Consider the following 16,293-nt stretch of genomic DNA (forward strand, 5'->3'; position numbering starts at 1 on the left):
TGATAACCAAGTCTCTCTCTCTCTTGCAGATGAAGATGATGAAGTTTCTCTGATGACGGAATGAAGACAGGCTGAAGAAGATCGGGATCGACGGTGAGTATGCAGGTAGGTAATGTAGAGAGTCTGTGTGTCATGAATCGACGAGATCAGACAATGACTGAATGGTGACTGCAGGTATATATGGGTGAGCTGAAGATGAGATCCAGGTGACGGTGATTAGTAATCCGGTCATAATGAACGGGTGAATGACTGAGTAGGCGGAGTGAGGGAATGAGTGGGACGAGATGGTGATAGAATCCTGACAACATCACCACATGGCAACATTAGAAGAAATTAAGAACATACACATTCTCTTCATATATTGCAATATAAGCCATTAATTAAAAAAACTTACATATCCGTTTCCAGAGTATGGATCGCTAAGGTTGGGAAATAGAGTGGTGATGCCAACAGCATATTTTGTTCGCACATGGGGGTAACACTTTACTTGAAGGGGTGTGCATAAGACTGACATGACACCTTTATAATCATGACATGACACATGTCATGAATATGAAGGAGGTTTTATGCATGTTTATGACAACTGTCATTAAGTGTCATTCGCTCAATTATGACATTTTTAATGCAAATATGACATTGTTTGAGATGTATTTGTTATGACAACTTGACATAAACCAATACATCATAACCTGTCAGTGTCTTGGTAATGACAACTTGACATTACCAAGACAACATACATTGATTATTATACATTATGAATCTATCATTTTGATAAATGATAGATTCATAAACAGCCTTTTCCTCTTGTTTATTTAAGTCAAGTCATCTTCATTTATAAAGCGCTTTTTGCAGATTGTTTCAAAGCAGCTTTACAGTGATAATAGGAAATTAATGGAACAGAGATTGTTTTGGCTTTACAGCAGCTCTAGAATAAAGTTATTGTCCAGTTTAAGTAAGTTTTTGATAAAATATTGTTTGATAAAATAAGTTTTATATAAAAGTCTTTGTAAAAATAATTTGTTATTAACTTAGGGGCTGTTTTCAACTGAAAACAGAAAACTTTTAATGCGCTCTGGCCGTTCATTTACACAACATTGGTGGCCTGAGAACTCAAACTTTGAAATAGGTTTTTGAAAACAAGTTTTGAAAACAATACCATTATCATCTCTGTGTAAATGTCAAAAACGTGAATCTGTGAAAACAGTGACAGCATGCACATATTACATGTTTAGTCTATAGGCATGTGCATTTGAATGCGTATGTGCGCGGGCGCATAGTCGTTTTTTTAGTCGTTTCCACGGATCCATGTGAACGGGAATCATTTTGTTAACATTGTCATATGTACAGGGGGAAAGGGAAGGGGAGGAGGCCGAGGAGGGAGAGTCTAGTTGACACAATCTCTGCTGACACTTCAGGACTGTGTTGTCGTCGCGTCCAGGCGCAGGTCCACCATCTGATCTGGATACAGCCTGGATCCGGCAGACTGCGGTAAACCTCGGGATAAACAGAGAGACTAATATTGGCATAGATGCCGTTCTTCTTATGATGTAACGAGTACATCAGGTGTTATGGGAAGTGTTTCCGGCTGACCTAATCTATGCAGCCTAACATTGAATTATAGAAGTCTATAATCTGTTATGTATGGAAACCCGTTTCCGCCACATTGAGTAAAAATAAATAAAGATTCTTTAAGTCATAATAATGAGAAACTTTCTCGTAATAATGACTTAACATCTCGTAATAACGAGAAACTTTCTTAGCCTGGCTAACGTCAGACCTCTTTCTCTTTGAGACGTGGTCTGGGAACCACATGTTCATTTTCTCGTATTTGAGGCGTGGTTAACGAATGCCCAGAGCCGTTTATTGGGCGCTACGAATGTCTACCAAATGCGCCTGTACGTAGCTTATAGCCAATCGTTTCAATTATACCAGATGACGTATGTAGAGCGACAGAAATCCAACGAGGAAAAAGACGAAATAAACTTGCGTTCTAAACTACTTAGAACACTATCTAAGGCTGCATCGAAAGGTAACTTCGCATCTGCTGCCATGTTGGATCCATAGATATAAACAAACTGCTTCGGTGTGTCGCATAGACGTCGCCATCGTCTTGCTGCTCCCTCCCCGTTCTGTGATTGGTTCCCTTTTTGAGGGGAAAATCTGGTCCATGGTGTCCAGATTGCCTAGCAGCGTGAATGAAATCGCGCTGCGCGCAAGGCAGCATGGGGAAACCCAGGCTAAAACTTTCTCATAATAATGAGAAACTTTCTCATAATTATGACTTAACATCTCGTAATAATGAGAAACTTTCTCATAATTATGACTTAACATCTCGTAATAATGAGAAACTTTCTCATAATAATGAGAAACTTTCTCGTAATAATGACTTAACATCTCGTAATAATGAGAAACTTTCTCATAATAATGACTTAAAGCTACACTGTGTAACTTTTTTAGTTGATTCTTAGCAAAAAACACTTAGTTCTTTCAAAAATATATGTGCTCATTAATATATATTTACTTCTTTCAAGTAATAAAGTATTATATTAAGTTTATAATCTGCCATTGAAAGTACATACGGGTGAGGGGTTCGAATGCCGGTCGCCATGTTGCCCCTCCATCTTGAAACTACATTAGCCAAAGAGGGACATGCCTGTAAATTCAAGCTTCGCCTTTTGCGTTTTTCACTCAGTGACACCGTGACGAATGCGAGGGGGAGATTACTCGCGAGCTCGCGAGTGCCGGCAGATTTGAAAGATAGTGTGGTGTGTGTGTGTGTGTGTGTGTGCGTGCGTGCGTACTCACATTTGAAAGAGAGAATTAAAACGTCAACGCGACAGACAAATCAGCAAGACCATAGTCAATATTGGAGTAACTTTTCCCAGATGGAAAGAGCTCATGAGGAGAAAAGATTTTAAAACGGACGCCGAGGTTGCCTGCTTTCTTCTCGACAGGTAATTCAGCCTGTTATTAATTTGTGTAAATTCGAAGTTTTATAGTTGCTTGTCTAACCATAGCATGGTTGTGCATAACGCCAGAACGACCTCTAGTAGGCTATAACTTCATCCTCGCGTCAATGGTGAAAAAGTATTGTTTACCTTGTAACATAAATCTGTGCTGCGACGGATCAAAGGTGATGAATAGTTTTAAAGGCGCAATTTTTTAAGCTATATAAAAAAAAGGACACTGTAAATTTTAGTTATTTTTAATTGCTTTTACTTTGTACACATTGTAACGTTAGCCTAATCTGATTATGCTGGGATAGCCGATTCCAAGGGTGACGTTTACCTCCTGACATCTGTCCTGTAGTTTTATTCACTTTAGACGTATTGTTTATTATTGTCATGGACGAAGTGATAACTGGAAGCCATGTTAATATTGGAATAATACGGCCACCGTAGGAGTTTAAACGCCCTCGGAATTGAGAGGAACAGAAAATAATTTTCACTGGGTAGTCATATACAATTTCACCGCTAGATGGGGGTAAAAATCACACAGTGTAGCTTTAACATCTCGTAATAATGAGAAACTTTCTCGTAATAATGAGAAACTTTTTCGTAATAATGACTTAACATCTCATAATAATGAGAAACAATCTCGTAATAATGACTTATTTTCTCTGACTTCTACGCATGCGCAAAGCAGCGGAGCAGAAGGGCATGCCACACTATAGAATTTTGAGATTGCAATAGACGTGAAGGACTATAATGCATTAAGAGCTCGCTCAAGTACTGCGGAGCTAAACCATTTAGTGCTTTGTAAGTAATCAGCGATATTTTAAAAAGTATATGATGTTTAAAAGGAGCCAGTGCAGTGTTGACAGAACTGGGCTAATATGGTCATACTTCCTGGTTCTGGTAAGAACTCGAGCTGCTACGTTTTGGACCAGCTGTAGTTTGTTTATTAAGCGTGCAGGGCAACCACCCATAATAGCATTACAATAATCTAGTCTTGACGTCATCTGCATTTGTCATTGAGAGCATATGACGTAATTTCGATATATTTTTTAAGATGGAAAAATGCGGTTTTACAGATACTAGACACGTGACTTTCAAATGAAAGATTGGTATCAAAGAGCACACCCAGGTTCCTAACCGACGACGAAGACTTAACAGAGCAGCCATCAAGTGTTAGACAGTATTCTAGGTTATTACGTGAGGAAGTTTTTTGTCCAATAATTAGAAACTCTGTTTTTTCAGAATTTATTAGTAGGAAAGTACTAGTCATCCAGTTTTTTATATCAGCTGTACATTCCGTTAATTTTGTGAATTGGTAAGTTTCGTCAGGGTGTGAAGAAATATAGAGCTGAGTATCATCAGCATAACAGTGAAAACTAATGCCATGCTTCCTAATGATATCTCCTAATGGTAGCATGTACAGAGTGAACAGCAACGGTCCTAGTACTGAGCCTTGTGGTACGCCATACTGAACTTGTGATCGATGAGACATCTCTTCATTTACTGCTACAAACTGATAACGGTCAGATAAGTACGATTTAAACGGTCAGATAAGTATGAAGTACACACTTAAATGATTATAAAGATATATAGCTCATGCCTGGGTGAATAGTATTTGCTAAACAAAGAGTTTTGTTTAAGTTTAGAGATGTGCTCCAGAAAAAAAGTTCACGGAGATAGAGAGGCAGAAAGCACACCCTGTTTATTTTCCTATTTTACAATAGAACAATGTCTTTAAATGCCAGTCCCAATGCATCTTTTTCGTTATCCACATGTATATTAAAATCACAAACAATTAGGACTTTATCTGTAGCCAGTACTAACTCTGATAGAAATTCGGCAAATTCTTTGATAAAGTCTGTATGGTGCCCTGGTGGCCTGTATACAGTAGCCAGCACAAATCTCAAACGTGATTTATCATTTTCACTATATATTGTTACATTAAGCACTAACACTTCAAAATAATTATATTTGAAACTAGACTTCTCAGTAATACTGAAGATATTAGTACAAATTTCAGCAAAACCTCCCCCTTTGCCTTTCGGATGAGGTTCATGTTTATAACAGTAAATGAGTCCACCTCCCCAAGATTAAAGTACTGTAATCGTTTGGTTTTAGCCAGGTTTCTGTCAAACAAAGCACATCTAGATAATGATCTGTAATCATATAATTTACAATAAGTGCTTTTGAAGTAAGGGATTGAATTTTCAGCAACCCTAGCTTTATCATTTGTTCATCTGGTTTATATGTTTTTTATTTGTTGAACATGAATTACATTGGCTTTGTAATTCTGAAATGGGTTTGAGTTTTTTGTATTCACTAATTCAGCGAACAGACACAGTCTCTATGTGATGATATCTAGGTGAAAGAGTCTATGTGTTGGGACTTATCTGACTACTATGACGTGAGACAGCTAGCAGACGGTTGGTTTAGCCAGTCTGTCTGCTTCCTGACCTGAGCCCCAGATTGTCAAGGTTCAACTCTAAAGCTAGGTTTATACTCGCCGTGATCGCACAAGCGTGAAGCTGCGCACGGCAAAAATGACGTCACCGACGGTCGTGTGCAAGGCCCCATTCTGCTTGGCGCTGAACAACTTCGAGGCGAATCTAGCCGAGCGTGTCTCATCACACCGGCACCCAGTTTGCACGTCTAAATTAGTTGCTTATATTTACAAAATGAGCATAAGCCTTTTTAATGAACATAAAGGTCCATGTTTAATAAAAATGTTCACAAAACTTAATGAAATATTTAGTGAAATTAGAAAATATTTAAGAGATTGTTACTTTAGTTGTGTACATACATGGCCTCATCCGTTTGGGGAGGCTCGCGCTGCGGAGCCAGGTGAAAGTATAAACAAGACTATGTGCCATATTACTAGAGAGAAGAGCAGCACCATCCCAGGAGGGATGAATACCATCTCTGTTCAACAGGTCAGGTCTGCCCCAAAAACGTTTCCAATTGTCTATGAACCCTATATTATTTTGCGACACCACTTAGACAGCCAGCCATTGAGTGAACACAATCTACTAAGTATTTCATCACTCCTGCGAACAGGAAGGGGGCCAGAGCAAATTACAGTGTCTGACATTGTACTTGCGAGTTCAAGTCAAATATCATTAGCGCCAACGTGAATAATAATCTTAGAGAATTTACGATTAGCATTAGCCAGCACTTTTAAATTTGCTTTGATGTCAGGCGCTGTGGCTCAAAACACTTTGCACCCCGGAAAGATGAGAGACTTGTTTTTTAGCCAAGTATGCATAAAATCAACAGGATTCTCAGTGGGTGTTTCACTGAGTGGGGAGAATCTGTTTAATGTTGTAATAGGAACGGAAGATTTTGTTTAATTTTTAAAAGTTTAATTTTGTCCTGCGACTACAGCGTCTCACGGTCACCCAGTTGCCCTGCTGCACGGGCTCTACAGCCGGAGCTGAACAATGTAAAGAGTTCACTAAGCTAGTCGCATCCAGAGCAGTATCTAAAGCCCTTGCACTCTTACTCTCCTCGATTAAAGCTTGGATGCGTGTCTCTAGTTCTGAAATCTTCCCCGTCAGCTTGACTATCTCCCTACATTTATCACATGTGAAGCCCTCAGTGCTGACAGAGAAGGCTATATTATACATGTGGCAGGCGGTTTGTTTGTTGACTGATCCTACTCACCACAGTTGATGGACTAAAAGGCGCGAGCGCGCAAGAGAGAAAAGATGGCAAGTACGGATACCAGGTTAACAGGCTAGGGCTAGCTAAATGTTTGCACGTTGTGCCAGCAATAACGATTTAGATTAAAGCTAGCAATGTAAGGTTAATGTGACAGACAATATTAGATAATATCAGATATAGTGTGATGATTAAGTAAAACTAATCAATATAAACACAAGGAACGATATGGAATGGAGATTAAAACAAAACTATACGGAGCAACAAACACAATCCACTCAGGCAGACAGGAATCCGCTGTGCAACAGTGAAAACTGTACGGTTTGTGCCAAATCTAATAATGCATCTAGAATCTAATTAAATATCTGCAACATCCCAGTGAATCCATTTACTGTGATCATGTTCTCATTATGAATGTGGACAGATGAGTCACAGTGACTTGAGTCAGAAGAAGAGCCCATTATGAATCACTGCATCTCATTTAAAATCATACAAATAAAGGCCAGGTAAATGTAAGGCATGTATGACATCGAGTATAAATTTATATGACAGCTGGAGTGTGTAAAGGGGTTTGAGCTGGTCATGCTTATGTGAACTCAGACAACAAGGAAGAGAGGATACAAATGCAGATATATATGTTTATAATAATGACCAAAAGATATCAAACATGGAAAACAGAACTAAACAAACCATCACAGAAGGAGAAACACAGAGGAAACACAAGGGCTTATACACACGAGTAATAGGACTGACAAGACACACCAGCAAACAATCAAGGGGAAACAAAGCAAAACTACAAACTAACAGACTACAACACAAAAGCACAAAGAACACAAACAGGAGATACATAACATGTCATGTCTCATGGCCATCAAACAGGAAAACACAGTCGTTGTACTTCAATACTCTCTTTATTACAAAATCTTATATTGCTGAGGTTTACACTGTACAAAGGACAGTATATCATACATCGCTGTATTTACAAAATACACTTCTGTATATCAGAGCTAAAAGGCAAACGACTTCAACCACCGCAAGCATCAAATAAGGCAAGAATACTGTATCGACAGTACAGAGATGCATTTGAAAGAGCGATTCATACCCTGAAGAAAAGCGTCATGACTCAAAAACATCAGCATGAAAATAGACATTTGCCATAGAAATATTGACAGAATCATTGTTTCTCCTTCTTCAATGACTCACAAACAGTCTCATAAATGTACAGAATCTGAGAATGGGTTTTGTGCTTGTAAACACGCACCAGTCGACAGGGATCTATAGTGTGTGTGCGTGTGCGTGCGTGTGTGTGTGTGTGTGTGTGTGTGTGTGTGTGTGTGTGAGACAGCGCTCGTCATGGACAGGTTGTTGACCTCCATGTCAACAGATGTTCACTGCACCCTTGTGTCCCCATAGACCTCTCAATCTGACCTCATTCCCATCAAAGCATCTGCCGCTCTCAGGTAAACACCACGGTAACAATCCGAATACTGTAGAAAACATATAGTATCTAATAGCTTCAGTCTTTTAACAGAGCTGTTGACATTATTAAAGTGAATGCTGATGACAGAATCGTGTCCAATCATTAACACATCAGATTAAGATTTCATAAAATTGGCACATATTCAGCATGTTGAGGTTTGTCCCTGCTAATCACACACTATATCACTGGTTATATACAGTGGGGTCCAAAGGTCTGACGATCTGGGACTCGAAATATAATTTAAACCTGGAGAGAAAAGGAAAGTTTTAAGATGCTTTATTCAGAGCTGCTGAAAGACTGACGCATTCATCTTCATTTCTACATTGATAATACAATTTGTAATGAAAACTAAAATTAAATAATATACAATATTCAGACTTTTTGGACCCAACTGTATGAATATAAATGTCATATTGTAGTTTATAGTGTTAGAACAGTCTGTCAGTGTGACTGCAGCCGATGATGACGATGATGAAGATGAAGCTTTCTTTAGACTGCTATTAAACTCCCTGATTTCTCTTGTTCTATAAACACACACCGCTTTGAAACAATGCGTACTTTACATATAAACTCTCTGTATCCTGATGTAAGGCTTTGGAAGCATCAGAAATATTTGTATTGTATTATTATTAAATCAGAGTGCAGCTATAAATGTGTTATTAACATTGGAGACCTCCAGTGTTGTAAGCAGTATCAACCTTTAGAAAAATGTGTAGCATGTGATGAAGAGAAAATGAATAAAAAACAAAATCCAGTGCACTGTTTGTTTGGATGCAGAGCGTGTGCTTGTTCTATTGCCGTCTATCTGTTATAAATGTGTCTCATGCACACACTATCACACTCATTCAAATGCACTGGAGAGTTTCATACAAAATAATGCACAAACTCTAATTGTAAGAACATCTAGTATGTACAGTTCATATAAGATGTTGGCTTAGGATGCATAAAAAATGACGCCTTGCAAAAGATCACTTGAGGCTTTGAACGTTTCCGCAGCGCCACAGAATCCTTCATGTTTCAAAGACCATGGACATTCACAACCCATTTGCTTCAATGACTTGAGTGGGAAAGAAATGCAGGATGGCACCTGAACTTATCCAGGAGGAAGTGATGTGATGGTGAGAAGTCTTTAAAAGAGCGTGAAGTGACGAATCATTCACAGCAAGGGCAGGAATGTGTAATGAAAAGGTAAATCAGTCTGTCAGATGAGAATCTTAATGCTTACTCAGTGAACAGGGAACGTTCTGGCAAGGTTCTCTCAGAGTTATCAACAAACGTTCTTCCAGTAACGTTTATAGAACGTTCCTTCAAAGGTATCTGGTCTTTAATAACGTTCTCAAAACGTCAGCACAAATACATTATTCGTACATCGTTCATGGAACGTTTTTTACCTGAAACGGTTAGTTGGACGTTCGTCAAACGTTTTTTAAATGTTACTGCTTTTTTCAGAACGTTCAGAGAACAGTTAAAAGTAACGTTCCCATAATGTTTTGCAAAATGATCAAATGGAACGACCCATTAACATTCGCGTGACCACGAAAAAAAAAATGTTTTTAAAACATTTTTAAAAAATGGACATTTTGAACTATAAGGGAAATAACGTTAGCAAACCGTTCTCAGAATGTATTATTGGGTATAAAGGGAAGACACGGCTGATTCTGTCCACCTGCAGACGTGGCTCCTACACCTCCTCCTCTTTGGTCTCCTCCTCTTCTCCGACTGAAGGCACATTGGAGCTGTGAGCGTGCGTCCCCGCAGTGCTGCTCATGCCGAGCCTGGCCGCGAGGCCCGAGGCCACGGACGAGTTGCTGTCCGCCTTGGTCTGCGTGCTGCTGGAGCGGGCGATGGCGTGGACCCTGCGCTCCAGGCCGCTGGTGTGATGGGGCGCTCGGATGCCTGCGTCCTGCGCTTTGCCCTCCAGGAAGTACGTGAGCATCTGACCTTTGCCCTTCACGCTGACATTGCCACGGCACACCAGATCGTAGTCGGTCTGAAGCTGGCGGTAGACGTCATCTGTCACCTGGAGGGGCATTTATGTTCAAGTCAATATACGTACATGTGTATTATTTCTGCGTGCGTCTGTAAATATGTACAGTGAGTATGTTCCTCGTCCACAGTTATTTTGCATACAGAAAAATCAATTCAGGACCTTGAAGATGTTTGCAGTGACGATATTTCATATTATGACACAATAAGCAGCGCTAAAGGTGCGTCACAATTTGTATATGTATGCACTATTATATAATACCCTATAGTTCTATAATTCTATAATTCTCACGAGAGCACAAGTTGAATTTGCTCAGTGAGTTACTCTGGGATTTAGTAATGATGCTCATTAAATATGCCCCTCGATCTGAGCTGCACCAATCACATCGGGTTATCTGATATAGGCGGGCCAGAGGCGAGCTAAACAGATGACGACAGCGCTGTGACGTCGAAATCATTAGTAAACACTGCAAGATGGCTATGGATGAACACCAGTTGTTTGAAACGGCTTTGGCCGCTACAATGAATGAGTTAGACTTGGGTTTTTATCTAAAAGAGGAACAGAAGACGGCGCTCGAATCCTTTCTTTGCAAGAAGGGCATTTTTGCTGTTTTGCCGACCGGATATGGCAAGAGTCTAATCTACCAGTTAGCTCCGCTGGAAGCTGAGCGTATGGGGCTTGTTGTGATTGGTCGTAGTGTTATCCAATTGCGTGCAGTGAGATTTTCAAATGCATGCTTGGTGCCGCCCCTCGAGCTGGCCGAGTTTCATTAATCGATGCCAGACCATTAAAAGTATAAGTATAAATAGTGTGAGTAGTGTGTTCACACTGAAATTTCCATAAAGAAAAAGTGCACTTTAAATACACGAATGATGCACTAAATTAAAGGGAAAAAACGAAGTGTGGAACGTCATGCACTCGACTGTCACAGCTTTAATAACGTAGCGGGGGGGCATCAGACTTTTTTGTAGTGATGGGAAGTTCGGATCATTTTACTGACTCTCTCGTTCAACAAATCTTTATTCAAGTCTTTTGTTCATTTAAGTGGCTTTAAATGTTATACGTTTAACAGCCAAATTCCCTGAACACAAGCACCTACACAATCTTGATCATATTTTGAATTAAGAAATCATTATAATGCAGCCAAAGATAATTCACAGGGAACATAAATAATTACTTTACCTTCCGAGTCTGTCGTTCATCTGTCACGTGACAGACGCAAGGACTAGTTTTTTGATTCTCTGCCTGTTTTCTGGATTGACCTTTTGCCTATGTTTTCTGCCCTACTGCTCATTTGGATTGTTTGCCCATTTCTTTGACCTTTTGCCTGTTGTATGGATTACGATTCTGGATTGTCCCAATAAATCTGCCTTTGGATCTTCAACCCTGGACTTAAATCAGTTTGTGACAATGTTGACATTAAAAATAAAGACATTTTATAAAAAATATATTTTATTTGCATTACACTAATAGTTTATTGCTATGAAAATAATGTCACAAATGAACTGTAACTGCAGGCTTTTATTTATTTATCAAATTTAAGGCTTTTAAAGACCTTTTTAAGACCTGCACAAATAAAATGAATACTGTGTGTCTGGGTAGGGCAATGTCTATGATAACATCCGAACCATAAAATGACTGAAAATGCAGATTTAAACAACTTTATAGTTCAAATTGCCTAATTCATTGCAAAAAAATGCTTTTCTGACTTAGAATGTTGGTCTTATTTCCAGTCCAAATCACTAAAAGTGAGGTTTTTTTTTTTTTGCCTAAAACAAGCAAAATGATCTAATTATTAAGAAATGTATTAAGAAAAATAATCTTGTTTTCCATTTGAACTAAGATTATTTTTTTTATTGTTTTCCATTTGAATTAAGATTTTATTTATTTTCCCATTTGATAATTTCCAAATAATTTAGCTTGTTTTAAGCAAAATTATCTGCCAATGGGGTAGGAAAAATAATGTATTATTATTTTTTGCCTTATTTTTTGTTTAGAAAACAAGATATAATTTCTTATGTAATTTTACTTATCTAGTAAATGCTTCTTGATTTAAGAAGTTTTAGGCATTTGGACTGGAAACAAGACAAAAATACTAACTAAAAAAATGCATTTGGAAATGGAAAACTTTCCATTTCAGCCTGTAGACATTTTTTAAAAGAAAAGGGATAAGTAAAAATGATAAATTAACACATTTATATTATTTAAAATAATTCTTTGTTTTGTTTTTTTTTCTGTATAAAATGGTAAGGATCCTAAAGGTAGGCCTTACTTTCTTTATGCAAAATGTTTTTGTTTTTTTTCTTTAATTTTGACCATGTTTTTTGTGAAATTCCCCCATAAAGACATAGATCACATGCATCACCGTGTCTGGCACATACGAGTACCTGGATCTTCCCCGGGACCCCAGTGCTGTCCATTCGGCTGGCCACGTTCACCGTGTTCCCCCAGATGTCATACTGTGGCCGTCGAGCCCCGATCACCCCCGCTACCACTGGACCCACGTTAATACCTGCGCATTCAGAGATACAAACATCAGAACACATCCTCAACCGCGTCTACATTAACTGACAACGGGGACATGAGGGCACTTGAACAAATCATTGATAAATAATGTCCCAAAATATGATTCCAGAAATTAGGTTTTGATTTTGAGGTTGTTGTATTCAGTCATTGCCGTGTCTTTAATAGTATTGTAGAAGAAGTATAGTAAAACTTGAATTAAATATTTTCAATATTTTTATATAATTTAAATATTTTAAGAGTTAGTTTTTACAAATTAACATTCTGTCATTACTTTCTCATTTATGCAATCGCCAGATGCTTTTATCCAAAGCAACTTGTATTGCATTGAAGTTATACTGTGCATTTGACATGTTTTACATGTACTGTACATCAGTTCATGATAGAAAATGTCATTCCAAATCTCGTTTATTAAATGTTTAATGTTTCAACCATTTTTGCTCACACAATGAAAGTCAGTGGTGTCCAGAACAGCAAAACACAAACCACACTGCCCTTCACTGAACGCAAAATAAAGCACTGAAAGCTTTTTCAAAATATCGTTTGTGTTTCACTGCTAGAAAATAATGCAGGTTTGTACATGGACAACATGAGGGAGAGTAAATGATGAACTGAATAAATAAAAAATGTGTCATTTTTTTCTCAAATATTTCAAAAAAGGTATATTCTAAAATATAATTCTTGCTTCAGGAAAAGTGCAGATTTGGATGGAGGGACTGAGGCGAACACAGCAGTAAAGGTTGATCAAAGCTTACCCACTCTCAAGACAAAGTCATTATATGACTGATAGTTGATTTCATCAAGGACGTCAAACATTTCAATGGCATAGTCTGCTATGGTGCTCAAGTGGGCAGCACTGGATTTCTTTGCCTATGAAGGAGAAAACAAATAATGTTCACAGATGTTCTGTGGGTATTTCTGCATGTTTAAATATGCGGCTGGTTTAGTGACCTTGGTCCCGATGGTGGGCACCAGCCCCACCGCTGCCATGTATGTGCTGCCGATGGTCTTGATCTTCTCGATGTCCTTGTAGCACTCTTTGTCCATGAGCTGCAAAACAGGGGAAACAGGATTGAATAGATCAGGAGTGCCAGCATGAATGTTTGACGATGTCCTGTAAAAGTAGGAGAAGGACCTCGTCGAAGTCAGCAATGATCTCGTTGAGCAGTCGCAGGCACTCGACGCCCATGTTGTTTCCATCCAGCTCGATGTAGAAGTCATTGAAGTTGGGAATGGAGGCAAACAGCACTCCCACCTGAGCATAGGACTGGTAGTAAAGATCCTGCCACACGAGAACCAGACAGTCAGCTCAGCGACCTCTTACATTAGTGTGCTCGTGACATTGATGTGAAGGCCTCTCACCATGTTTCTGGGGTTGGACAGGAGGAAGTGTTGAGCCACGTGAGCGGGCAGCAGGTTGAAGAGAATCCTCTTGTTGTCCAGTTTGACTTTCTCCATGCCGTCTCTCTCCTCCTCGGCCTGAACACACACACACACACACACACACATTCAGTGGGATAATCCCAGCAGACAGGGAACGTTCTGTCAAAGATATGAGCAAACGTTCTTCCTGTAACATTAATAGAACGTTCAAAGGTATCTGGTCTTTAATAATGTTCTCTAAACGTTTGCACAAAAACATTATTTATACATCATTCATGGAGCGTTTTTTTTCTTTTCTGAAATGTTTTAGTTGGACGTTCTTCTAACATTTTTTTAAATGTTACTTGTTTCAGATCGTTCAGAGAACATTATATTTACATGACGGGGGTTGAACTTCTGCGATCCTGAGAAACGTTTCGTTCACTTGCTTGTGATGGAGATAATATGAGGTGGGAGGAAGAACTACATCTCAGTGCTTTTGCAACTAAACAAAAATTCTTTACGAATCTTTTGTTGTGAATCAGTGGTTACGAGTGTGTATCAAACTGCCAAAGTGATTTCAGTAAACGAGGATTAGTTACGTCATAACTGTTTCGAAACGTTTGGAAATGTCAATGGTTCACCACTGGAGGACGATGATCTCGGTGAACTAATGAATCATGCAGATTCACTGAGATTGAACAAGTTTCTGTGGGTTTTACCTGATCTCTGATCAGTTTTATACATTTGTACACATTTTAATGAGGTATTTGTATAATTAAAATAAGTAATAGTAGTTAATAGTCTCTGTTTAGCTGAGCCATCCATAGAACAAACAAAACAAGCCCTGAAAATCGATAATCTATATTATACAGACACTTAATATTTAATAGTATTAGATGACTCATTAATTGCATCTAATAGGTTATACTTTCAATTGAGATTTGCAATGGGTTTGTAAAAGTTGTTTTATGCATGTTCGGCCTGAGTTTTTGTTGCATTTACACTGTTCTGACCAGTGTGTGTCGCTTTGAACGCTTCAAAAAAAGTGAATCATTTTGCAAAGCTTTGTTTCTCCAATCACTATCAAACATCAGTCCAAGGGAATCCATCAGAGCAAACATGAAAACAGGCAAAAAGCCCAAATAATCCAAATAAGGGGGGGAAATCAAGTCCAATAAACATGTAAGGTCAAGCACAGGTAAATCCAGTCAAAATAATAATCCAAAACAATCAGAGATGTTTGCAAGGCAAGAGAAAACTTCGCACTAAAATAGGTCACCAGTAATTAGCCTGATGCAATACAGGTGCAATGTCAAAACTCAGGGAAAGAGACCTCTGGTGGCGCTCAAGTAACTTTACAACTGCATGTTCACTAACTCTCAGAGTATTAGTAGACTGCTGTGCTGTTAGGTTAGGGTTGATAAAAATGCAGTCTCGGTGCAGTTTTCCAAAAAAAAAAAAAAAAAAAAAAAACCTTACATAAAGCACAATGGGGAAAAAAAATGCTATTAATGTTTTTTCACAGCATCTTTTATATATATTGTAAAAAATTCAAACTTAGGGCCATTAATTTCAAAACTCAGAGACTCAGAGTTGAATATCGAAATAAGGTGTTACCCACAATACTTTTGCTAAGAGAACTTATATAATTAAAATAATAATGATAATTCTCCTATCTCATATTTTTCCATCACCATGTCCTTTCCTGCTGTGTTCCACAGAAGATAAGACAGTTCTGTTAAAGTTTTATCACAGCACCTTTTATGAATAAAACAGTGTTTAAAAAAATGTAAACTTAGGGCCACTACACTAGCATAACTTCACTGCTATTACCTACTTTCTGTTGAAATGCTGCTTGTTCTGCTAATTTAATACATTTAAATAATGTAAAAATATGTATTCAAAAATCTTGATCTGTGACAGACATCGGCTCAGAAGGGATAGGACAGTGAGATTATGGTGTTGGTGTTGGCAGGGTTTCTTGCTCCTCTGAGTGCGTCAGCAGCTGATCCGAGCACAGGCTGGGGTTCTCCACGTACCTGAGTGGCCCAGAGGAAGTCGAGCCGGAGTTTGAGGTCCATCTGTCTGGAGTGAAGGGCCAGAGCGGTGGAGAAGAGCAGCAGGGACACCACGGGCTCCAGACCACGAACACTCAGCCAGCCCCAACTGCTCTCCAAAACACACATCAGCAGAGAGTCAACACACTGATCCAAACTGCAGAAAAGCTTTTTAGTTGAAGTTGAAAACGCTGTCGTGTAAACGGCCCCTGAGAGAACCTTCCCAGAATGTTAAAGTTCTGAGAACGCTCCATGTTATCTGGGTAA

General features: G+C 38.8%; 1 protein-coding gene across 1 annotated transcript in view; it reads right to left on the reverse strand.

The window, feature by feature from the left end:
- Positions 1-7,344: 7,344 nt before the first annotated feature.
- adcy1b (adenylate cyclase 1b) overlaps positions 7,345-16,293 on the reverse strand; it is a 52,890-nt gene continuing 43,941 nt past the window's right edge. The window contains exons 14-20 of the mRNA XM_079876404.1: positions 16,009-16,135; positions 13,967-14,083; positions 13,740-13,886; positions 13,556-13,654; positions 13,360-13,474; positions 12,469-12,593; positions 7,345-10,114 (exon numbers count right to left, since the gene is read on the reverse strand). Coding sequence (XP_079732530.1) covers positions 9,776-10,114; positions 12,469-12,593; positions 13,360-13,474; positions 13,556-13,654; positions 13,740-13,886; positions 13,967-14,083; positions 16,009-16,135 — 1,069 coding nt within the window. The 3' untranslated portion in view covers positions 7,345-9,775. The remainder of the gene's footprint in view (positions 10,115-12,468; positions 12,594-13,359; positions 13,475-13,555; positions 13,655-13,739; positions 13,887-13,966; positions 14,084-16,008; positions 16,136-16,293) is intronic.

This window comes from Squalius cephalus (assembly GCF_949319135.1).
Source record: "Squalius cephalus genome assembly, chromosome: 7".
In the NCBI taxonomy this organism is placed as follows: Eukaryota; Metazoa; Chordata; class Actinopteri; order Cypriniformes; family Leuciscidae; genus Squalius; species Squalius cephalus.